The sequence below is a fragment of the Pinus tabuliformis genome, chromosome 7, assembly GCF_031772625.1.
Source record: "Pinus tabuliformis cultivar Carrire ecotype Pingquan chromosome 7, CPIR1, whole genome shotgun sequence".
NCBI lineage: Eukaryota > Viridiplantae > Streptophyta > Pinopsida > Pinales > Pinaceae > Pinus > Pinus tabuliformis.
In genome coordinates, this window is record NC_142293.1 from 151,727,071 (window position 1) to 151,751,821 (window position 24,751).

The 24,751-nt window shown below is 36.0% G+C and overlaps 1 protein-coding gene across 1 annotated transcript; it reads right to left on the reverse strand.

Moving 5' to 3' along the window:
- Positions 1-1,435: 1,435 nt before the first annotated feature.
- LOC149246309 (uncharacterized) lies at positions 1,436-5,724 on the reverse strand. The gene is made up of 4 exons (XM_089455661.1): positions 5,449-5,724; positions 5,159-5,331; positions 2,038-2,204; positions 1,436-1,848 (listed from the first exon to the last, which is right to left on the reverse strand). The coding sequence occupies exons 1-4, from the start codon at positions 5,498-5,500 to the stop codon at positions 1,728-1,730; spliced, it is 513 nt and encodes a 170-aa protein (XP_089311787.1). The 5' UTR covers positions 5,501-5,724; the 3' UTR covers positions 1,436-1,727.
- Between the last annotated feature and the right edge of the window lie 19,027 nt (positions 5,725-24,751).

The following is a 24,751-nucleotide window of genomic DNA, read 5'->3' on the forward strand; positions in this document are numbered from 1 at the left end:
TCAATTTGAACATTTAATAAAAACAAGGACAAGCTCGGTTGGGAGCTTTGGACCCAACACACATAGCCCTGGAGGGGGTGAACTGCTTTATCAACTTCTTTTGCATTTGTGGTTGATTTATTTTGCAGAGCAAATTCGTTTTAATGTGTTAAACAGTAAAAGGAAAAAACTCTGCTATGCTTAAATGAGTCATGAACAGCTGAAAATTTCATGTGTTTTCCTTCTGCAAGACATGGGAATCTTTTAAACATGTTTAATTCTAAATTGAATACCTTGAAAACAAATTTCAAGTAGCTTCAAATTCAGATCACTAATTAACCAAAAGGCCATAATTACTTATCTTTTCTTCAACATATATTATAAACACATAAGGTAGTTTTCTAATTAACCAAAAAATCATAGTTACTTCTCTTTTCTTCAACATATAATTATGTTTTCTTCAACATATCATTGTCTTATAAACACTTCAAGTAGTTATTAAAACTATATGTTTCAAAAAGAAATCTCACTTTTCAAGAAAAATAATCTAATTAACTTTTCTCTTTTATTTTTCACCACTCATGAAATTATTTCACAAATTACCCTTTTTAATCTATATTCACTTCCAAGAAAATAACTTAGATTTTTATCATTTCATACACGAGTACAAAATCCCCTTTTGAAGAAAAAAATATGCATCCTATCTTTTCTTAATAAAATGCATATGAAATGTTATATAAAGACAAGAAAGTTTACTTATCTTTTAATGCTGCAAATAACAATCTTTCTCTACATGTAGTAATATATTTTCTTTACTAAGAAAAATATATAATAACAATCTTTATCCATTTAGTAATATATTTTCTTTACTAAGAAAAATAGTGTGATTTTTGCGTCATCTTCACTTATCTTCCATTCCAAAAAAAATGACAAATCTATTTAGTTCTTAACACACAAGGTTCACATGTAATCTTTGTAATAAAATATACACATTTACTTAGATTTTGTGTGCAAGAATATTCATATTGCATCTTTTCTTTTCAAGAAATAGAATCTAAAATGTATACTTATCTTTCTACGGAATTGTCACACAACATCTTTTCTTTTCAAGAAATAGAATCTAAAATGTATACTTATCTTTCTACTGTCTACGGAATTGTCGTCACATATTTTTAAGACAGTCTCGTAAAAATTACAAAAAACTTAGTTTAAGAATAACAAAAAGTTGTAATAAAATCTACACATTTACTATAAAATGTGCAAGAATATTCCTATTACATCTTTTCTTTTGCATAAATAAAATGTAAATAATATTAAAGGTGAGAGCTCAGACGCATGTTCCATTATTTTATATGGAACATGTGAGCCGTTATCACATTATTAAATCTGTTCGCTCTCACCTTTATAAGGACTAATCCACCATCACATCCAAACTGTATGAACGTTGACTCACATGAAGCATTAAAAAGTGAAAAGTTGTCATCATCACAATACAATGATTTCAAAAGCTTTTCCATACATTATGGATATCATAGGTATGTAATCATTACAACTCCTAATTTCTGAGAAGTAGTCTTATAGATTCTTTCTCGAAATTACGAGATATGTATACCACTCAAAGACCTATAGAAATCTCTACATGAATTCTAAGTATCTAACACACTTTGACTTTTGATGTTTCATTAACCAGCACCAATAATTTCGACTGCAACACCATTCTCCAGAGACAATTTGGCCCACTAAACAAATTAGGGACCATGTTTGCAGTCCCGTGCAGAAAGAGGATGTTGTGGAGCATACTTATGTGTTGGATCCTCCATGGCCATCAATGGTGGCTCATTCAGAAATGCCCAACTGCTGCGTGTCCACCTACATGGTAATTTAAACCAAGTCAACCCAAACATTCATAAATTATTTTGAATTTTATATGAACATACTGATTGAAGCAACTTTGGAAGACTAAGTCAAGTCAGACATTCATAAATTACTATGAATTTTATATGAACATACTGATTTGAAGCAACTTTGGAAGGAGTATATGAATAGAGAAACAGTTACCAGGCCTTGGCACTCTTCAAATTATGTAAATCATCCTTGGCAAATTGACAGCTTTCTGCTGCAACAGTAGTAGTGTTGCAACCTGGGAAGCTCCTCCTAGTGTCCAGGACAACTGGAGGGTTGGCAGTCAGCTTTCTATGTCCAGCTTTCAAGTTTGCTTCAGATACCTGTGTTTCACAGGATAAGAAAAAATAGAACACCATTTTTAAGTTGGTTTTTTTGGTTTCAATGATTAAAATAATAATTATGTAATAACTATTCATTGAGTCCAAAAGTTCATTTTACAGAAAAAAATTTAAATATCTATATAAAACATTTAAATACTATTAATTTATAAAAAAAAAATTAACAAGTAAACAAATTAGATCTCTCTAAACTCATATTAAATCCGTATTTAAAATAAATCTATACTAGATCCTTCTAAACTCATATTAAATCCGTATTTAAAATAAATCTATACTGATTATTAATTTTATAAATAATAATTTTGATTAGATTATTAAATTACTCATTCTCCTTCATATTCCAAACTTAAAAAAAAAAATTGAATGTGCTACCGATTAATGATTTTGATATGCTATGACTGAAGGTGCACTATTTCAACAACGCCCTCTTCCCTTTGTCCTCTATATAGAGTAAGATAATATATCCCTCTTCCCTTTGTCCTCTATATAGAGTAAGATAATATATCGCCCAAAACTTAAAAAGTTATACCTAAATTCACAGAACTACTGATGAAAGGTTCGCTGTGAGGTTCGCTGTGCCCTGATATGCAACCTGGAGCTTCAAGACTTTCAAAGTTAGATAAAAGAAAGCTGCGTAGAAGATATATGAAATTTAAGACAATTGATCAAATAAACAATACCCAAGAACCTTTATAAACACACGTATTGATCAAATAATTATGAATTTATCTTAATTATCAATTTATTAAGCATGAGAAGACTGTTTCTTTTAAAACGTCTACTCTCATTGCCTCTGTTTTTTTATGTACATATCTTTTGCTTTCTAATGAACATAATGTATGGTTGGAAATTTTACAAAATTGAATGATACTTTTGATTTGCTAAATCTGTATGAATTAAATATTTGCTAAATCTGTATAAATTAAATGAATTTAGCTATTTAAAGGTTCAGAAATAATTAAGTCTAAAAAATTATATATCCAAATTTGTCTAGTATAAATTTAATTTATAGTAAATTTAATTAATAATAAAATCTAAAAAGATTATTATAATTATTATTATTATTATTCAATTTTAAGTTCATCCAAACCATAAGGTCATTCATATCACAAATCACATTCAATTTTAAGATCATCTAAATCATAAGGTCATTCATATCACATATCACATTGGTGGTGTATGAGACCTTTGTCCTACACAAGGGAGAAGGGAGACCTTGTTTGTGGGATAAGGGATCCACTTAGGCCTATTTATTTCACTGCTAAATTTAGAAAGACATACATACTCTACCCTTCGGGCTAGTGATTTGACTGCTAAGTCAAGAGAGACATACATACTCTATCCTTTGGTATCCTTCTCCCTTGTTTGTGGGAGAAGGGATCCACTTAGGCCTAGTTATTTCACTACTAAATTTAGAAAGACATACATACTCTACCCTTACTCTACCCTTCGGGCTAGTGATTTGACTGCTAAGTCAAGAAAGACATACATACTCTATCCTTTGGTATCCTTCTCCCTTGTTTGTGGGAGAATGGATCCACTTAGGCCTAGTTATTTCACTGCTAAATTTAGAAAGACATACATACTCTACCCTTACTCTACCCTTTGGGCTAGTGATTTGACTACTAAGTCAAAAAATACATACATACTCTATCCTTTGGTATCCTTCTCCCTTGTTTGTAGGAGAATGGATCCACTTAGGCCTAGTTATTTCACTGCTAAATTTAGAGAGACATACATACTCCACCCTTCGGGCTAGTGATTTGACTGCTAAGTCAAGAAAGACATACATACTCTATCCTTTGGTATCCTTTGGTTTTGAGAGTGTGACCTTTTAGAAAGACATACATACTCTACCCTTTGGGCTAGTGATTTGACTGCTAAGTCAAGAAAGACATAAATAGCAAGAAAGACATAGATACTCTATCCTTTGATATCCTTTGGTTTTGAGAGTGTGACCTTTTAGGAGAAAAACATATTCTTGACCATTAAACCCACCCACACAAACTATATCCCACACAAACTATATTAATATTAAAAAAATTTTGAATTTATTAAAAAAACATTCTCTATATATAAAATGTAAATCCAAAACATATTTTAAACCTATTTTATATATAAATCCAAAACATATTTTAAACCTATTTTATTTTATTAATAATAATTTTTTTATGAATTTATTAAAAAACATTCTATATATATAAAACATAAATTAAAAACATATTTATAAATTTTTTTCCAAATTTTATTGAAAACTGAGAAAAAAAAATGTTAAATCTCCCACACAAACTATATTAATATTAAAAAAAAATTGAATTTATTAAAAAACATTCTCTATATATAAAATGTAAATCCAAAACATATTTTAAACCTATTTTATATATAAATCCAAAACATATTTTAAACCTATTTTATTTTATTAATAATAATTTTTTTATGAATTTATTAAAAAACATTCTATATATATAAAACATAAATTAAAAACATATTTATAAATTTTTTTCCAAATTTTATTGAAAACTGAGAAAAAAAAATGTTAAATCTTGTCATAATAAAAACATTCTGAGCCTATTAAAAAACAATTTAAATAAAAAAATAGCCATAATAAAAACCAAACCAGAAAATTCATCTTAACTATAACTTTATTATCACTTTACTGACAAAATAAAAATAAAACACATAATTAAAACCATACCACAGATTAATCTTAACTATCACTTTATTGAAAAAAATAAAATTAAAAAACATTATAAAAACCATACCACATATTCATCTTAACCATCACTTCATTAAAAAATAAATTAAAAAAACATAAATTCATTGTACCGTTTCAAACATAATAAAAACCATACCATAGATTCATGTTAACAACCACTTTATTAAAAAAATTAAAATTAAAATTAAAACTGAGCCATAATAAAAAACAGCTAGCTTACCATTATATTTTTATTTGTTGGCCTTTGAATATCTGAGGTGGCATGAACCTGAACCTGAGCCTGAGCCTGAGCCTGAGCAACCGCCTTGAGATGTTCCTCTTGCGCCTTGCGCTTTATCTTCCAGAATGTGTCGATCTCCTCATTAGTTAGAGATTTGTTTCTCTCAACTACACCTGTGAACAAACAAACAAGCCCGCCCAAAATGATGAAACAAATATGTACAGAAGTACAATATCAAATGACGAAACAAATATTGTACAGAAGTACAATATCAAATTCTGCAACTGTACCTCTCGGAGAACTGGAAGTGGGAGAATTCCAGCCTGCCATTAACGAACCCATTTCTCTATCAGTTCCCACAAACCAGAATTTCAATCAAATCAAGCAAAATTTGCAGACTTCTTATTCAAAGCTGAACTGGTCTCACTGTACTACTCTTTTCTCTGCTGTTCATCCATATAAAGAGTTTGCAGACTTCTTATTCAAAGCTGAACTGATCTCACTGTATTACTGTTTACTCTGCTGTTCATCGATATAAAGAGGCAGGAACTTGGAAGACGAGGGTCCGACCAACGCCAACTGTTAATATTGTCACCTGTCACCGACTCCGATTCCTGGCTGGCGGCTGTCGTCTTCTTACTTGACAGCAACGGCGGATGGCCTTATCGACGTCATTCTCTTGGATATTTATCCACAGTAGCCTCCCCTTCTGGTTGCAATGACACGTAGATTTCACTACACGGTGAGTTGGTCGCATGCATTCAAGTAGCGATAATGCTGCTTTGTGGGCGCATTACTGTTCAATTTGAATACCCGGGGCTCGAAGCAAAAAATTGCAAAATGAATAATAATTTTTATTTGGGGAGAGAATCCCTGCTGAAGAATCATAATATATCATATATCATCGAAGCTAGCAGATTTCATCATATAATATTTATGGTCGAAGCTGCGAGCAGTTGACACCATCATCTAATCCAATGCTGCTGCAGCAACCCGCAGCTCCCGCAAGAATAGAACGTAGCTGGGGGTGCCAAAGCCAACAGCCCCAACCAACACATCATGCACTCACGTGCATATCATCTTCCTTATCATCTCATTCTGATTTTGTTTTTGTTTGTGTGTTTTTGTTTTTGTTTTTGTATTTGTGGTAGATTTTTTTAATTTATATTTATGGGAATAGATTGGCTAGTAGTCTTGTGTTTAAATTTCTGTAATTATGGGAAGATACAAGCAACATGAAAGCAAGTCTTATCATCAATTTTGGTCTCCAGAATTTTAGTTTTTAGAATCAATTTGTAGGTAATCCCACTCGTGTTTAACTCTCTAGAGGTTTCACCCATGCTCCCCTAGTGTAAGAGGATACAAGCAATATGAAACAAATCTCATTATCAACTCTTACCTCTAAAATTTTGATATTTAGATAACATTGCTCATATAATTCAGAAATATATAAGATTACTTATCCAATAAAAATTAAATATAAATCAGAAAACATGTACTTCAATCAATAATCCAAACTTTAAATCCTAATCATATTAATCTTTAAATATTATTAATTTTCAACTAAATTTAGTTAAACTCATATTTAAATTATAAATCCTAAATATATTAATTTTAATTAAATTTCGTCAAACACATTCTGAACTTTTTAAATGATATTGCTATAATAAAATATTCATACTTGACTAATTATTTAATTATAATTATAACATATTTAACTAGAAATTATTATATTATTACTTCCATATAAAAATCTCTTAAAATCAGTACAATGAATTTTAAAAATCTTTTAAAATCAATACAATAAATTTTAATTTTGATAGGAACAAAGATATTAAAATAACTACATGGGTTTATTATATATGCATGTGAGATCCCTTTAAAATAAATGTAATGAATTTTAAACTTGATTGAAACGGAGATATTAGGATAACTTAATTGGTTTGTTTAAACATAATGGAAAAGCTTTGCTATGCCATGAGTTATCCCTTGTTCCAATTGTATCCTTAATCATCGACTTAGTCCTTTTTGCAAGAATTTAACACCTCAAATCCTTATTATATGTTTTTAATATTAACTTTGTGTTTATGCTTTAATTTTAAGTTTGATAGAAACAAAGATATTAAAATAAATAAATGGATTTATTATGCATGTGAGATCTCTTTAAAATCAATGTAATGAATTTTAAATTGGGTTGAAACACAGATATTAGGATAACTTAATTGGTATAGTGAAAAACCTATGATCTCTTGTTCCAATTGTATCCTTAATCGACTGAATCCTTTTGCAAGAATTTAACACCTCAATTCCTTATTATATGTTTTTAATATTAACTTTGTGTTTGTGTTTTAATTTTAAGTTTCATAGAAACAAAGATATTAAAATAACTAAATGGGTTAAATGGGTTTATTATGCATGTGACATCTCTTTAAAATCAATTTAATGAATTTTAAATTTGATTGAAACGATAACTTAATTGGTTTATTTAAACATAGTGAAAAATCTTTCTTATGACATGAGTCATTCCTTGTTTTAATAATTAGAGAATTAGAGATGGATAGGAATAAACCATTTTTCATTGATCAAATTGTTTGGGCAATCAATACATTATATAGGCATACATAGACGATCTCTAGGACAATTTAGATTCAAATAATTCGGATCACTAACTCACAACACAAACTACGAAGACACAATTCATGATAGATAGACTCAAACACTAACTACGAGGACATAGCTCATCAACTCTATCTAGACTCACCATTTCGACATTATTCCAACATCCTCCCTTAATGGAGAAATGGATTTTTAATAATTCCTAGTTGTTGTCTACATATTTCAAAGTTCATCTTTCCAAGAGGCTTGGTAAAGATGTCATCTGCATTCTCACTTGTATTACAACTAAGACTAAATCAATCTAATTTGATTGTATCTTTTCCCTTACGAAATAATGCTAGACTTCAATATGTTTCATTCTCGCATGATAAACTGGATTATTTGCCAACGTAATGGAACTCTAGTTGCCACATTTGATACTTGTTGGCCCCCTTTGTTTTCCTCCAACATCTTCAAGAATCCTTGTTAACCAAATAGCTTCGCAAGTTGCATTGGTCAAGGCTTCGTATTATGCTTCTGTGGATAACAAAGAAACAATTGGTTGTTTCTTGTTAGTACTCCATGATATGGTCCGCAATCCTAAATTAAATGCATATCCAGAGTTTGATCTTCTATCATCACGATTTCCAACCCAATTTGAACAAGAAAAACCTGCCAACTCAACATCAAATTCATCAGTATACAAAATACCAAAATAAAGTGTTCCCTTCAGATATTGGAGGCCTTTCTTTGCTACTTTCCAATCGATTTCACAAGGCTTAGCCATAAACTGACTAAGGATGCTGATAGAATATGCTATATCTGGCCTGGTAGTCATGAGGTTGATCCGAACTTAAACAAAAATGCAACAACTTACAACTATAATCATAAACACAGAGATGCATTAGAAAAACTTTTCATTTCATTAATAGAAAAATATTGAAGTATGCTTACAAATAGAATGGAAATAAGACATCTCGAGCGATGGTGGCTTATCTTTGAGAAGAGATGTGGCAGCTACATGCCTAGGAATTGTGTTACAATGAGGCTCAAGGGCCTATTTATTATTGGAAAACAGGAGAAAACCCTGAACAACAAAAACCCCATGGGGGCTTCACTTAATGAAGCCCCCATTAATGGCATACTAAACAATACCCTTAATTTGACTACATATTGGAAAATACCTCTAAAAATCACTTTATTTAACCCCCTACGAATACAAACCTAATGTTGGGCGCGGGATCCCCCAAGGAAAGTTTTGGGGCTTAAAGCCAAATTTTTGACTAAGTTCGATGTAAAGACTCCATGATTTGTGGGCGCGGAGCGTGAAGTTGTAATTGAGTCATAGGGTTGCCCGCCCTTACTTTTGTAATGTAGCGTTAGCTTGAGAGTTCTACCCATGGTCCGCAGACCATGGGATTGTATAAATAGAGCGAGGCTCTAAGTTGTAAAGAGACATCTAAGACATAAAAACAATCTAAGAGAAGATGAAGCATTGAGTCTAAGTTGAAGTGTAAAGTCGAGTCTTTGGGTTGTAGAGTAGGAGAAGGCTCTGTAGCTGAGTGCGCAGAGGCCTAGTAGTCTGCAGTTGAGTGCACGGACCCCTGCAACTGAGTGCGTAGGGTGAGTCGAGTTTGTAACCATTGGAAAAAATAATAAAGAGAAGTTTCTTATCATTCTGTGTGTCTTTTTCCTGTTTTATGCATTGAAGTATATTGGGTATGAATTTCAAGTTTACTGTTTATTTGTTGTGTGAACTTATATGAATGTGTTGAATAAGCGAATATAAGATAAGTATCTGTTTACGCAAAGTTAATTAACAATTATAAGAAGATAAGTAAGATCCGTAGTGTAACTTAGGGAAAGAATGCAGATCGTTGCCTTAGCAGCGTGAAATCACCTCAGCCCCTTATTAGGGCTGCGGGAAGGTGATTATAACAGGGAGTGAAGGCCTTGCAGGACAGGAGAGTGTGTGAAGTGACCTGCATGAAGTCATTTCGAGCTGGACTAAGTCGACCCCTTAGACATCTCAAACAAGCATGGGAATCAATGCTAGAAATCAAGAACATCTTATTATTGTTGCTGCAAATACAAGTACATACGATGGAATTCATCAAAGCCCAACAGCAGAACATGGGTTGCTCATACCATTTCCCAGTGAAAAACCCTAGCCTCATTGTGGCTCCTACTAGCTACTAAGAGCTGAGTGTCTCTAGTTCTTAAGCACAAATCATCTATCTAGTTGTAGCCCCAAATCAAGTGCTAAAGTCCCTCACAATATATCATGAGGGTATATTTATAGAAAATAAGGGGGTGACCTTTCACCTTCTCCTGTGACCCCTCATCCACCCTCATGACTCTTGAGTTCTCTCACCGCTCCCTCTCGTCCAGTGAGTGTTACATCCTTGAATCATCTTCAATAGAGTTGTTGGTATTATAACAAGAAAGATTACACATTGATAAAAGAGAGATCGTGAGGAGGATGATGTGAAACCTTCCAAGGTAAATGTGCATATAAACAACATAATAGGAAGAGAAGTACAATAAACATATCAACCATCAAAATCCATATATACATCAGTACCTTTGCACATGAAAATCAAGGGAATGACTTTTTTAATTAATAAATGCAATGAACCAGCCGGTGATGGGACTACTATGTTCCACCCGACCATAGATTGGCTGAGCCAAGTCTCTCTTCAACCAATCACCCTCATGCCATATTCCAAGCATGAATGTGGGATCCCAAAGAACACATCAATCAAAACTCATTCAGGGATTCTAGAGGCCACCCACCTCAACCCATCAATTAGTGATTCCACCTCACGGTCGAACATCACCAAAACCATAATCAGATTGGTCTCCATCCAAGCCTTCCAGGGCTTCCAAAGCATTTGTCCAACCAAGGCTTCCAGAACTAGTAACTCAACCCACAACTTATACAAGGCTTCCAGAGTGTTTGTCCAACCAAGGCTTCCAGAACTAGTATCTCAACCCACAACTTATATAGGGCTTCCAGAGTGTTTTTCCAACCAAGGATTCTAGGACCAGTAACTCAACCCACCAAGGGCTTCCAGAGCATTTGTCCAACCAAGGCTTCCAGGACTAGTAACTTAACCTAAGTTGTTACCTGGCTTCTAGAGCATTTGTTTAAGTAGGGCTTCTAGGATTAGTAACTCAACCCAAGCTGTTACTGGGCTTCCAGAGAATTTGCTCAACTAGGGCTTCTAGGACTAATAACTCAACCCAAGCTAAGGAAACATGAGAACCAACAAAAACAAAGAAATGAAAGTAAACCCACAATCACCATGGCTATCTAGGAAATTGCAAGGCTAGGCAATCGAATATCAACCCCGGACATCCTCCATGCCAATGATAGATCATAACCAAGCAACCACATGCATGTGTCATGCATGCCAAAACTAGTGAAGAAATCATACATGCAACTCAATACCTGCAAGCAATATGATATAGTTGCTGATGTCGATGCCCTTTTGTGATTTCCTTCTCTTCCTTTTCCTTATTCCTCCAAGAATCCCAGTATGCCACACCCTCTAAGAGTGCTCCAAGAAAACTCTAAGTATCCAAGAGTATCAGAGAGAGAGAGAATAATGAGAGAGCTCCAAAAGTGAACTGACCAAAGGCTCAAACTAAAAGGAAGAAGCTTCTCAACTTATCATCATAATCCTTTTTTTGAATGAGGCCTCTATTTTCTTCATTTTCAATTATTTTCCTTCATCTTCCTCCTCATATGCAACCTGTGACCTTTCACCTTGTATTGCTCCTAATTTCCATTATTTTCATAAATAAATGTGCTAAAATACCTTTTTTCCTCTTTAATGCCTTAACCATTGCCATTTCCAATTTCTTTAACCATAAACAACCAAATGAACACCCACTAGGATGTCCTACCAACCATTCAACTTGGAATACATGTCCCATTATCTATGGTATTTATATATTTTTACATGGATTTTTCACAAGGCCTGTTACAAAACCCTCCCCCCTTGGGGGAACTGATACAACCTTAGCCACTAATAACCACTTTATGCAAACAAAATTGCATGTCATTTACATGTCCCGAGATTAATCACCTGATCCATGGTGAAAACCTTCACAATTCAAGGTTTAAGGCCCCTTAATTAAACTTTATGCAGAATTACTACATCTGATGAAAACCCACTTTATTAAAGGTTAATTCTTTAAGCAAAAATATATTCGCATTTCCTCTTAACCCTTATAACTCCACCCTTCATGATCCTTTGGTTAACTCTTATTAGCCATGCATATCAACCTTACCATAGTCTTTAGCCTTTGGTTAAATTCGACTTAAACCATAATATATTTACTTCGCTTATTTCTATTATTTCCAGTATAATAGAAATATTACATAAACCTGCACTTAAACATTACCTTTTTGTCTTTGCATAAAACTTTGCACATTTACCGATACTCAACCTTTCACTTCAAATCTACATCATTGATTTCTTCCTTCCGATCAACTGCTATTGCGCGATCTCCAATTTTCACCCATCCTGCCGGAACTCAAAGAAGTCAAACTTCTTTTAAATAATCCATCGGGTCCGCTCGACATGTTAACCCATGCACTTATATGCGTATGATTACCGTCCCATCCATCAACCATCAAACGGTCATGATTATCAAAACTCAATGAGGTTTTAAGCCCATTGAATAAATCCTCATCGCGTTCATTTTCTGGATTAAACCTCGTTCTTTTCCCAACGCGATATGCATCTAATCAATCACCCAATAGATGGCTATGATCTTCTTGGACTTCAACTGTATTAAGTCACGGTTCATAACTTTATCGGGTCCAGAATTGAAATCCGCTTACGGTTTTTAGACCACGCAAGAAATAGCTTCCCTCCTACGAAAACCGCCTTTCCATTCTAATTAACACCCATGCATCTTCACCACACGATGATCGTGGATCTCTTTCCATCGAACAACTACGATATTTTCTCCACCATTCCTCGTTTGTCGTTATTATTCGTCGATCTAGACGATCCAACAATTTCTGTTGTGCTAGTCAATTGACCCCAGCCTCGATTGAAACTCTCCTCGGTTTGCTTATTGGTGGAATTTCGTTAAACACACATTTATCTCTACGCTATGTCCTTTTCGATTTCGTTTTTGCACACATATCTTATGCAACAACACTTCGTTTATAAATAATTACAATCTAGTCACATATGTACTCTATACAGGGTTGAAATCGAATTTTTGTATTCGTAAACAAGAATTTACATTGGTTCTTCTCTCAGGCCTGATTTCCAATATCAGTGGCCTCTGTTTCCCTATCTGCCCGTAGGCTTACAATCAAGCTCTATCTAATCTCTGAATTCTAATTCACACTCTAACTAACTAACTCTTCCTATGCCTTTTAGGTCTACATTTATACAAAAGGTTTTATGAACCAATTCTGGTTCAGATCCTTAATAATTTCAACCAAATCCTAAGAACCCTCTCAATCCCAAAAATTATGAACTAATTCCTAAATTAAGATCTACAATTAATTTCCAATCTATCAACCCCAATGAACTCTCAACTATCTTAATTCTCTCATGTTCCCCTTCATTCGAGAACATTTACAATATGTCTCTCAATACTTAATTAGATCATATTCTCATAAAATCACTCAAAAACATTAAAATTACATTAATTTGACGCATAGGAAACCAACTTCCTTAAAACAAAAGACCCCCTATGTCTATTAAAATATAATGATATTTCTGAGCCGAGTGCTCCTGCATCAGACTCCCAAGGTTGAAAACATTCATGATCTCCTGATCATGCATTATCATGTGTTAATAAAAAAAACCTCTAGGGTCCCAAACTTTAGTTTGTAACTACCCAAATGCCTTGCACCTTTGTTGCTGTTGTATATCTGTTGTCTTTTGGTTCATCTTCCTCTCTTCAATCAATTTCAAATTATGATTGATCATCCTTCTGCTATCATTTTCCTCAACCTAGACTCTTTCATCATCAACTGCCATAATTCTTCAATCTCCATCTCCAGCACATCGTTGAGTTGGTAACAAATCTTGCTTTTATTACTCTGCCTCTTATTGTTGTACTCTATCCACTCATCTTCAACCTGTTGTTTACTTTCTTCAGCTTTTTCTACTTCAACTTCTGCTATTACTCTTGACATTGCTCCCCCATGGTTGTCCTCATGAGACAACATAGTCTCATTCTCCATTAGAATGCAAATTTCTGATCTTGCCTCTTTGAAATGTCTTTGTACATTTCCTTCATCTTCATGCCAACTTAAAGTGACTGCCTATCACCCGATTCTCCTTTATCCACATCACAATCTCATCATCTCTTTGGTCTTCATGCTGAATTTGTCCTCTATTAAGCAGTGCATCTATATACGTATTTTGTACTAGTTCAAAGTTGTCTTCTTCTAAGAAGTATTCATCATCATATATGGGCTTACAATATTCTTCAATTTCTATGATACCTGTAGAAGATTTTCCATCTTTATCTACTTCAAAACCTGCCTGCTTACACCAATCATGAGAAACAAGATATCCTTTTACTAGCATCATTTCTATTTTATCATTACACATGAGACATTTATTAGGCTTCTCATCTTCCTTAACATGTATAATAGTTTGCAATAATTGTTCTTCATTTGCTAAATCTACAACCACGCACAAAATGTCAGAAATAAAAATATTAGGCCTGTCAACCTTACTTATCATCAGATCCATTTTTTGATCTGAACTCTTCAAAGAGCACATGAGAGTTCCTGTAAGTCTCTCTTCCTCCTCATTCTCCAAACAACTTATAAGATCCTTAATATATCTCTTCTCAACATGATCTGCTTTAATGATGTCTTCCTACTCTTGTCCAATGTAGTGAACTTCTTCATTCTCATTCAATTCTGATTTTACAACCTAAAACACTTACTCTTTGGTTTTCTAGCCTTTTCTCTAAAATACTTAACTCATGCCATAAATTTTCCATCTCACTTCGGATTCCTCCTAAAAACTCTTTACAATCCTCACTATCTTCTTCTTTGTCACAAGTATAATTTCTTGGTGACACTACTTCTTCATTCTCGATCAGAATAAAATTTTGACCCTCCATCTTTGTGATAGTTTTAGATGTTTGTCCATCACTCTTCCTTTGGCCATCTAAGAAAATCAATTTCTCTTTGCCCTTACCAATAACAAATTCTTTATCATAAGATATAAGCATCTCATCTCTACTGGATATATTTCCTTTACTAAGAAAGGAATTTATGAACTCCTTCTGTTGTAATAACTCAACTTGATCTTCATTTGAAATATAGTCATCATCATACTTTTCTTGGCAACTTTCAGCTTCACTCAAGACAGTTCCATAGGATAGTTTATCTTCTGCAATACCTGTATTCACACACAACTTGCCATTTTTAAAACCACCAGATATCATGATCTCACTTGATGATTCAATCACCAAGTCCTCTTGTTGTTCCAAGTCCTTTAAATGACTCAAAAATATTTCAATGGTCTTCTCTTCAATCTCATCAAGTTCTTCACTTGGTTGCTTGATATCCTTCCCTAATTCTTCTTGCTTTTGGCCATCATCATGAGTCAAAATTCCTCCGCTTTCAGTCTTTGCAATATGTTGAAAAGTAAAACTTTTTCCCAACTACATATAGGCATTTACATGAGACCTATCTATCTCATCCTCTTTTAGAACATAATTTAGATTCTGCCTGTCTTCTTCCTCCTTTATGACAATATCAGCAAATTTTCCTTTTTCACATGTTTCACCTACAAACATACACAAATTATCAAATTTAAAATCATGTGTCCTTTTGGTCTCACTTGAAGTTTCAGTCTTCAAGTCTTCATCTCCACCCAGAACTTCACCATGTTCTGCTTCACAAATGGAAAATTCCATTTCCAACTCAGCTTCTCTGAGTTCTTCCACCATCCACTTCACTTGCCTCTGATGTGGCCTTCTCTGTAACTTAGGCCATTTCACTACCTTTTTTCTCAAGACCCAACCTTGTTTTTGGTTTTTCTCTAGTATCATCTTTCATACATTGAGTTGTTCTTTTAACTCAGCAATCTCCTTGTCAGTCTCCTCTTGACTCATCCTCTTTCCATTTGCCTTGGCATCCTCCTTCTTCACTTTTCTTCTGCTGTGGTCTTCGCTAGAACCTCTACTATGACTATCAATAGTCATCTTCTTCTCCATCTCTATGAGTTCTTCACTCACTCACTATGAGATGCATAAGTCTCTGCAACAAGAAGTCCTCCCTGCTGCATGATACCTCACTAAGCTTCTCTCCTCTAAACTCAATATTTTGGCATCTTTCTGGTTCTCTCCTTTGGAACCATATGAGCACTCCATGCTCTAGACTTCAACTCATCTGCACTTTTGAGAACACAACTATCCTCTTGTATTTCAAACACAAATGAAATACTAGGTTTTGCCACTCTCTCTCAGAAACCCTTACTGGCTTCCTTCATCATTGCTCTTCAGGCTGTGATCTTCTTGCTGAGATGCTTCACTAATCACTGTTACCTACATATCAATGATATTTAAACAAAGATCATTCCAAGCTTTCAAAATCTTGCTGCTGCAAAATTTCTATGGCCACTTTAAAATGCTTTTTCTTAGCTTCCTTCTGAGAACACTCTTGTCCTCTCTGTCCAACCTTCAGTCGGATTCTTCAAGTTCACTGCCACTTGTTTTTCCAGTCTTTCATTCACTTTGTTCTTTAGAACACATACAACTTTCCTTGTCTATATGCTTCTATAAATATTTACTCTGTCTTTAACCTACAAAACTCAAATTAGAGAAATAAAAAAAAACCTATATGATTTCACAAGCAGTCTCCATCCACTCTTCACATTTGAGTGAACCTCCATTTTCCTCAAAAAAACAAACACCACTGTGCTTTCTTTATTCTTTTGCAATCTCTTCTTAAGAGTATCACTTACTCTCAGCTTATGTCATGCTTTCTACTTATCATATTCAAATAACCTAATCTCCTCTTCATTTCGCAATCACACTTGCATTCTGCACAATTCTGCTTTAATTAAAAAGAGATTTAACCAGCTCTGATACCAAATGATACAACCTTAGCTGCTAATACCCACATTATGCAAACAAAATCGCTTTCCATACAAATGTCCCGAGATTAATCACCTGATCCATGGTGAAAACCTTCACAATTCAAGGTTTAAGGCCCCTTAATTAAAATTTATGCGGAATTACTACATCTGATGAAAACCCACTTTATTAAAGGTTAATTCTTTAAGTAGAAATATATTCGCATTTCCTCTTAACCCTTATAACTCAACCCTTCATAATCCTTTGGTTAACTCTTATTAACCGCGCATATTAACCTTACCATAGTCTTCAGCCTTTGGTTAAACCTGACTTAAACCATAATATCTTTACTCCACTTATTTCTATTATTTCCCATATAATAGAAATATTACATAAACCTGCACTTAAACATTACCTTTCTACCTTTGCAAAAACCTTTGCACATTTACCGATACTCAACCTTTCGCTTCAAATCTACACCGTTGATTTCTTCCTTCTGATCAACGGCTATTGTGCGATCTCCAACTTTCACCCATCCCGCTGTAACTCAAAGAAGTCAGACTTATTTTAAGTAACCCATCGGGTCCGCCTGGTGTGTTAACCTATGCACTTATATGCGCACAATTACCATCCGATCCATCAACCATCAAACAATCACGATTATCGGAACTCAACAAGTTTTTAAGCCCGTTGATTAAAACCTCATTACATCCATTTTTTGGATTAAACCTCGTTCTTTTCCCAATGGGATATGTGTCTATTCAATCACCCAACCGACAACTATGATCTACTCGAACTTCAACTGGATTAAGTCACGGTTCATAACTTTCTCAGGTCTGGAATTGAAATATTGCTTACAACTTCGAGACCGCGCGAGACACAGCTTCCCGCCTACAAAAATTGTCTTTCCATTCTGATTAATGCCCATGCATCTTCACCACGCAATGATCATGGATCTCTTTCCATTGGATGGCTACGCTATTTTCTCCACCATTCCTCATTTGTCGTTATTATACGTCAATCTAAACGATCCAACAGTTTCTGCTGTGCTAGTCAATCGACCCCAATATCCATTTAAACTCTGTTGGAAATAATACTGAGAGGGGGGGTGAATCAGTATTATCAGATCAATCAAACTTTTTTTTTCAATGCTCAGAAACATATACGCTACTTCAGTTAGGTGAACCAGCGTGTACACGCTACTGTGACTAAATAAAACAGCGTATAAGAAGAAAACTCATAATTTAGTTAGCTTATTCTTCAGTTAAGTTCATCAGGACATTATTCACCACATTAACAGTAAACAGGTGCAGTATAACAGAAAAAGCCACACACATGAACACCAAGATATAAGGTGGAAACCCAATGTGGGTGAAAACCACCTGCTGCAAGTTGTCTCTATCTTTCTTTAATATGAAACTTCAGTTTACAATCTTTTGTACTGGTGCAGCCTTATACCAGTACGCAGGCTACAACCTGCAGAAGGCTACAACCTTCTCTCGTTCTCCAAACTTCCTTGGAAGGGAGCTCCAACCCCCTTTGCTCTTGTACTAGCCAAGATACTAGTACGTAGGTGCTGACCTACAATCTTCTTTCCTTCAGGTACCACCTTTCATACATTTTCAGACTGGATATTCCTGAAGCACAACATTACAAACTGTAGACCCCAATTCATTCAACTTTCACAACAGATCATTGAAGCATAAAACAACCAATACCAGTATTATCAAACTTTGAATCACTGAACCACTGAACCCTGTCAATCACCAGATACCAGAACACAGAGCAGTCTACAGAACTCTGTAATAACAGTTAGATCCAACTGCAAACCCAAAAATCAAGCTTTAAGAGATATACGCTACTTCAATGAGCGAAACCCGCGTATACACGCGCTTTTACCTAAGCCAACCTGCGTATAGATCTAAAAATAGATTCTCTCAACTTGCAGCTGTACCAGACATCAGTTAGATCCAGAACATAATATTGCGACAGTATGCAGATCTAGAAATACGCATAATCAACCATATCATAATAGTGCATTTCAAACCATTAGATCCCGATTTATCCTTTGATCTAGTCTTCCATCCACCGATGTGATTTCTCCTTAGCTCATATCAAGCAACCCAGACCCTGCATATCAGATCTCTTTCTCTCTTAGATATTCAAGCCTTGTCGAAAGATGATTTTGCCTAATGATCTTCTTCTCCTTATATAGCCTTAGGCCTTGCTCAATACCAAGAGCCAAAACCATAGTAACACAATACCATCAACTTCAAAACTAGGGATCGACACGCCCGTCGAGACACAATGGTCTGAAACCATAGGCACAACTTCCAAGGACTAACCACCATGGACCAAAGGTACTTTTCCACATACACGCGCTTTTTCTGAATCCAACTAGCGTGTACACGCGACTTGGGCTTAACGAACCTGCGTATATGAACTTCCTTGGCATGCTGTACTAAGATCTGTCTTCTGATTAAGTTGCCATCACCTGTACCACACCTGTACCAACCTCTGAGCACCTGTACCAACCTCTGAGTGAGTTGCCATCAAGGACAACACTTGAATCATAATGCCAACAAACTCTCCTTCGTTCACTTATTGGTGGAATTGCGTTAAAAACACATTTATCTATGTGCTCTGTCCTTCTTGATTTCATTTGCACACACATATATTATGCAACAACACTTCGTTTATGAAGAATTACAATCTAGTCACATATGTACTGTACACAAGGTTGAAATCAAATTTCTGTATTCGTAAACAAGTATTTACACCGGTTCTTCTCTCAAGCCTGATTTCCAATATCAGTGGCCTCTGTTTCCCTATCTACCCATAGGCTTATAATCAAGCTCTATCTAATCTCTGAATTCTAATTCACACTCTAAATAGCTAACTCTTCCTATGCCTTTTAGGCCTACATTTATACAAAAGGTTTTATGAACTAATTCTGGTTCAGATCCTTAATAATTTCAACTAAATCCTAAGAATCCTCTCAATCCCAAAAGATATGAACTAATTCATAAATTAAGATCTACAATTAATTTCTAATCTATCAACCCCTATGAACTCTCAACTATCCTAATTCTCTCATGATGTGATATTCACCCTATGAGTGACATCAGTTAAAGATTTATTAAAAAAGGTATTACAGAATCATGTGCTAGTGTGAGTTCTGTGTTATTTAAGCAACGGATTGATCAGATTGCCAATACATAGATATTTAAATGGAAAGACAACAAAGAAATACAGTAAGCAACACAAAGACACAAGAAATTTAATAAGGAGTTCACCCTATTCTCCAGGGCTACATCTCCGGTCCAGCTTTCTGTGGCGGCCTTGTTTTATTATGTCTTTAAGTAGAGAAATTACAATACATGAAATCAATGTGAGTTCTACTGAAGCAGGTTTTGCTTGGCAGGGTGGTTCTTGGATTCCCCAAGCCACTTGAGTACATAGACTTCTTCTTCCTACCAGCTCTGTGACCTTCTGGTCTACATTGGAAAGAGCCAAATGTGATGCTCAGCTCAGACAGACTACTCTATGGGATGGCTTGAATCTTCAAGCTCTCTGGTGCTCGATGCTGCCTTTGGTTAGCTCGGCCCTCTGTCTCTTCTGCTTTGCTTTACTATTCTCTGTGTTTAGTGCTCATCTCTGGGTTCACTGTTCCAATTCTTCATCTCTCGACTCTTACTGTCTAAGCTTGCTGATTCACGTGTCTTTTAGCCATTCATTCCAATGCCCATTTGGTTCCTCTTCCGCCTCTATCGATTCACCTTCTACAGCTGCGCTTGGAGTTCCCTGTTCGGCATCATCATGAACGCTCAGGGAGTGGTCACTTGTCATCCTCTAAATGGTGCCAGCCTGCTTCGTCAGTTCATTGCTTCAGTTATGTCGTGGATGCATTCTTTCTCCACCGTGGCAGTCAGATGGATTCCAAATACCTTCTAAAACGCGGCTTAATTCCCTATCGGTTCCGTTTCCTCCATCAGGTGCGATCTTAGCTGTCTAATTTGAGCCCCCCAGATCCGACGCCGTACGCATGTTTCGCGTAGTTGACTTGCTCAACCGATAGCGTGCGATCAATGGCAGTTTTCTCTCACCTCCACTTGCCACACATCCATCGATGTATGGAATTGCTCTGCTCTTGTCCAAAACCTCTTACCATTCAAGGGCGCTCCGATCAATACCGCCGGTTTCTAGAGTGTGGGTCCCGCCTTTGTACTTTAGCGCTTTTACCTTTTTCGCCCGTAGTTCTCCAGTTCCCAATGCGACTGAGTGCTTGGGCTTCCTCCATTTTGGCCATGTTCACCTAGTGACGTGCATAAAAAATCACCTCCATTTCCTGATCCGGGGCTCCCAGGGGCTACTTTGACCTCCTGTGCAGTCTCCATGGGCCTCGGTCAACGCGCTTTGACCGAGGTGCCCGTTGTTCCATGCTGGCTGCCATTTCCACTGGTTCAAGGGTGTTTTTGATCGTTGTTTTGGATTCTTTAGAGATTTGTCCTAACCTGATACAGTCATGGTTATTTGACAGTCTTCTATGGATCCAATTCAGATCATGACCTTCCCACTGAAAAAGCTTTTGGACCACCAAAATTTGGTTTTCAAGTATCAACTAAGTGAGGGTATTGCTTCTTCACTTGTCCAATCTCAATCCACTTTCCGCTACTCAGCTTTGAACCTTTGAGCCTAATCCTGAGGTATTCGACATTTCCCCTGCGCATTGTCCTCACCTTCTTGTCCAGCACTGTGTCTTTCTGCAATTCATTAAGATATTCAGGTAGCAGGTCATTAATAGAAGGCAATTGACTCTACTCTTGAGGGTCCTCAATCATTTAAGGTTCAAACAATCTCAAGCAATCTACATTTATGACTGAGTAGATGTGCATGTAAGTTGGTAGATCAAGGCAAAAAACATTTTCACCAATCTTATCAAGTATCCTAAAGGGTCCATACCTGATAGGCTTTAGCTTTTTACCTCACCTTGCATCTTGTCCTTGCTGATATATAGCCAGACTTGGTCTCCAACTTGAAAAATATGCTCCATTCGATGCTTGTCATGCCTAGCCTTGTACTTGGCCTGGCTCTTTTCCAGCTGTTCTTGTACTGCCCGGTGGATCTCCTGGATTTGTTCAATGAACCTAGTTGCCTTATCCACATCACTGTGTCCATCAACCATGGTATCTTTACCAAATATAAAATCCAAAGGAGACCTTGGTGTGAAACCAAAATAGGTCTCAAAAGGAGATCTCTGTGTAGAAGAGTGCTTGGCTTTGTTGTAAGCATGTTGCACATAATGCAAGTGTTCATCCCAAAGCTTAGGATGTTTGCTGCAATAACATCTCAGTAACTAGATCACTGTCCTGTTTACTACTTCTGTCTGGCCATCTGTTTGTGGATGAAAGGTTGTTCTTTTCTTTAATTTGGGGTCCATCAGTTCTCACAGACTCGACCAAAAATTCCCCACAAATCAGGTGTCTCGATCAGATACAATGGAAGTGGGTAATCCAAAATGATCCCATACATGTTCAAAGAACAATTTTGCTGTTTGTTCAGCTATAATCTGTTTATTACAAGGTATAAAAATACACATTTTGCTGAACCTATCCACAACAACATATAAATAATCATGACCTTTCCTAGACTTAGGCAACCCTCCAACAAAATCCATGGAAACACTTTGCCAAGGGTGAGAAGGAACTGGCAATGGAGTGTACAAGCCTAGTTTTAAATTGAAAGAAGCTGTTTATTTTTCCAAGTTAGACTTGCATAGTGGATACCATCAGGTCAGAGTTGCAGAACAAGATGCATGGAAGACTGCTTTCAAAACAAAGCAGGGATTGTATGAGTGGCTGGTTATGCCTTTTGGCTTAACTAATGCTCCTGCTACTTTCATGAGATTAATGCATGAAGTACTCAGACCATTCTTTGATGATTTTGTTATTGTGTATCTGGATGACATTTTGATTTTTAGCAAAACATGGGAAGAACACTTAAAGCATGTTAAGCAGACACTAGATGTTTTGAAAAGAGAAAAAATTTATGTTCAACTCTCAATGGCAAAACATCTCTAAATTATCTGGGACATATAGTAGGGGGTGGTGAATTGAAGATAGATCCCTCTAAAGTGGCAGTCACTGTAAACTGGCCTAAACCCAAATCTGCTACAGAAGTTAGAAGATTCTTAGGGGTAGCACAATATTGAAGAAAGTTTATTTCTAACTTTTCCCTAATTGCAGCTCCCTTACATGCTTTAACAGATTGAACAAGGTGTTTCAGTGGGGAGGCAAACAACAGAAAGCCTTTGACACCTTGAAAGAAAAGATTATTACTTCAAAAGAGTCTCTGGTGAGTCTAATGAGATACCCAACATCAATGCTCTCTTTCTAAATTCTTTACTATACCCTTGCACACTTTTCCCTTTTAACTGTCAAAGAGTTTGCCAACTCATCATGGCTTGTTGCATGTAGGCCAATGGATAGAACTGCTTTTTGATTGTAGAAACAAAGTCACTCTAGACAAAGATGGTCTTACCATGTCTTTTCATATCAGCTTGGGTTCTGCCTTCCCACCAAACCAAGGTAGTGCCTCCTAGGCATAGGCTTTCCAGCTGAATCTTACTCTTGTCTGAGTTTATGTTTTGTACCTTGCAATACACATCAATTTGTCTAATCCAATTGTCCAACTTTTCAGCATTTAGCTCTCCATCATATATAGGAAAATCAAATTTAACATCTAGCTTAATCAAAGATGCTTTCTTATTATGCACAGGGCTATTAGGAGGTGTGAGAAAGCTTTCCTCTTTCCCCTTTCCTTTGGAGTGGTCATGGCAGTGAGACTCATATTCTTCTTTATCTTGCTTAGAACCTGATGAGTCTTCAACCTTATGCTTTCTAAAGTCTCTATACATTTCTTCCACCATAGAAATTATAGCTAGGAAACTTTCTATGAATTGAGGGGCTGGCCCTACAGAACCTTCTTCTGACATTGTCTTCTGAGGATAGACTCTCCCAATTTCAGGATTAGTTTCCACCAACTCTCCTTCTCCTAATTTGAGCTTTGATCTTGTGAGCATTCACAGCTAAACCAACACAAGCTTGTCTAACCTTACAACCTAGAGCTCTGATACCACTTGATATGATGTTCACCTTATGAGTGAAATTAGTTAAAGATTTATTAAACAAAGGTATTACAAACTCATGTGCTGGTGTGAGTTCTGTGTTATTTAAGCAACGAATCGATTAGATTGCCAATACACAGATATTTAAATGGAAAGACAGCAGAGAAAAACAGTAAGCAACACAAAGACACAAGAAATTTAATAAGGAGTTCACCCTATTCTCTAGGGCTACATCTCCGGTCTAGCTTTCAGTGGTGGCCTTGTTTTATTGTGTCTTTAAGCAGAGAAATTACAATACAGAAACTGAATGTGAGTTCTCCTGAAGCGGGTTTTGCTTGGCAGGGTGGTTCTTGGATTCCCCAAGCCACTTGAGTACACAGACTTCTTCTTCCTACCAGCTCTGTGACCTTCTGGTCTACAGTGGAAAGAGCCAAATGTGATGCTCAATCCAGATAGACTCCTCTATGGGATGGCTTGAATCTTAAAGCTCTCTGGTGCTCGATGCTGCCTTTGGTCAGCTCGGCCCTCTGTCTCTTCTGATTTGCTTTACTATTCTCTGTGTTCAGTCCTCCTCTCTGGGTTCACTGTTCCACTTCTTCGTCTCTCGACTCTTACTGTCTAAGCTCGTTGATTTGCCTGTCTCTGTTCATGGCTTTTAGCCATTCATTCCAATGCCTGTTCGATTCCTCTTCCGCCTCTGTTGATTCACCTTCTGCAGTTGCGCTTGGAGTTCCCTGTTCGGCGTCATCGTGAACCCTCAGAGAGTGGCCACTTGTCCTCCTCTAAACGAC

Bases quoted from the DNA above. Each gene is read 5' to 3' on its own strand.
- LOC149246309 (XM_089455661.1), bottom strand. From the start codon at position 5,500: ATGGGTTCGTTAATGGCAGGCTGGAATTCTCCCACTTCCAGTTCTCCG. The intron at 2,205-5,158 runs GTAAGCTAGCTG...TGTGAAACACAG, and splicing joins CAACAAATAAAAATATAATG to GTATCTGAAGCAAACTTGAA. The intron at 1,849-2,037 runs GTAACTGTTTCT...ATTACCATGTAG, and splicing joins TTGAAGAGTGCCAAGGCCTG to GTGGACACGCAGCAGTTGGG.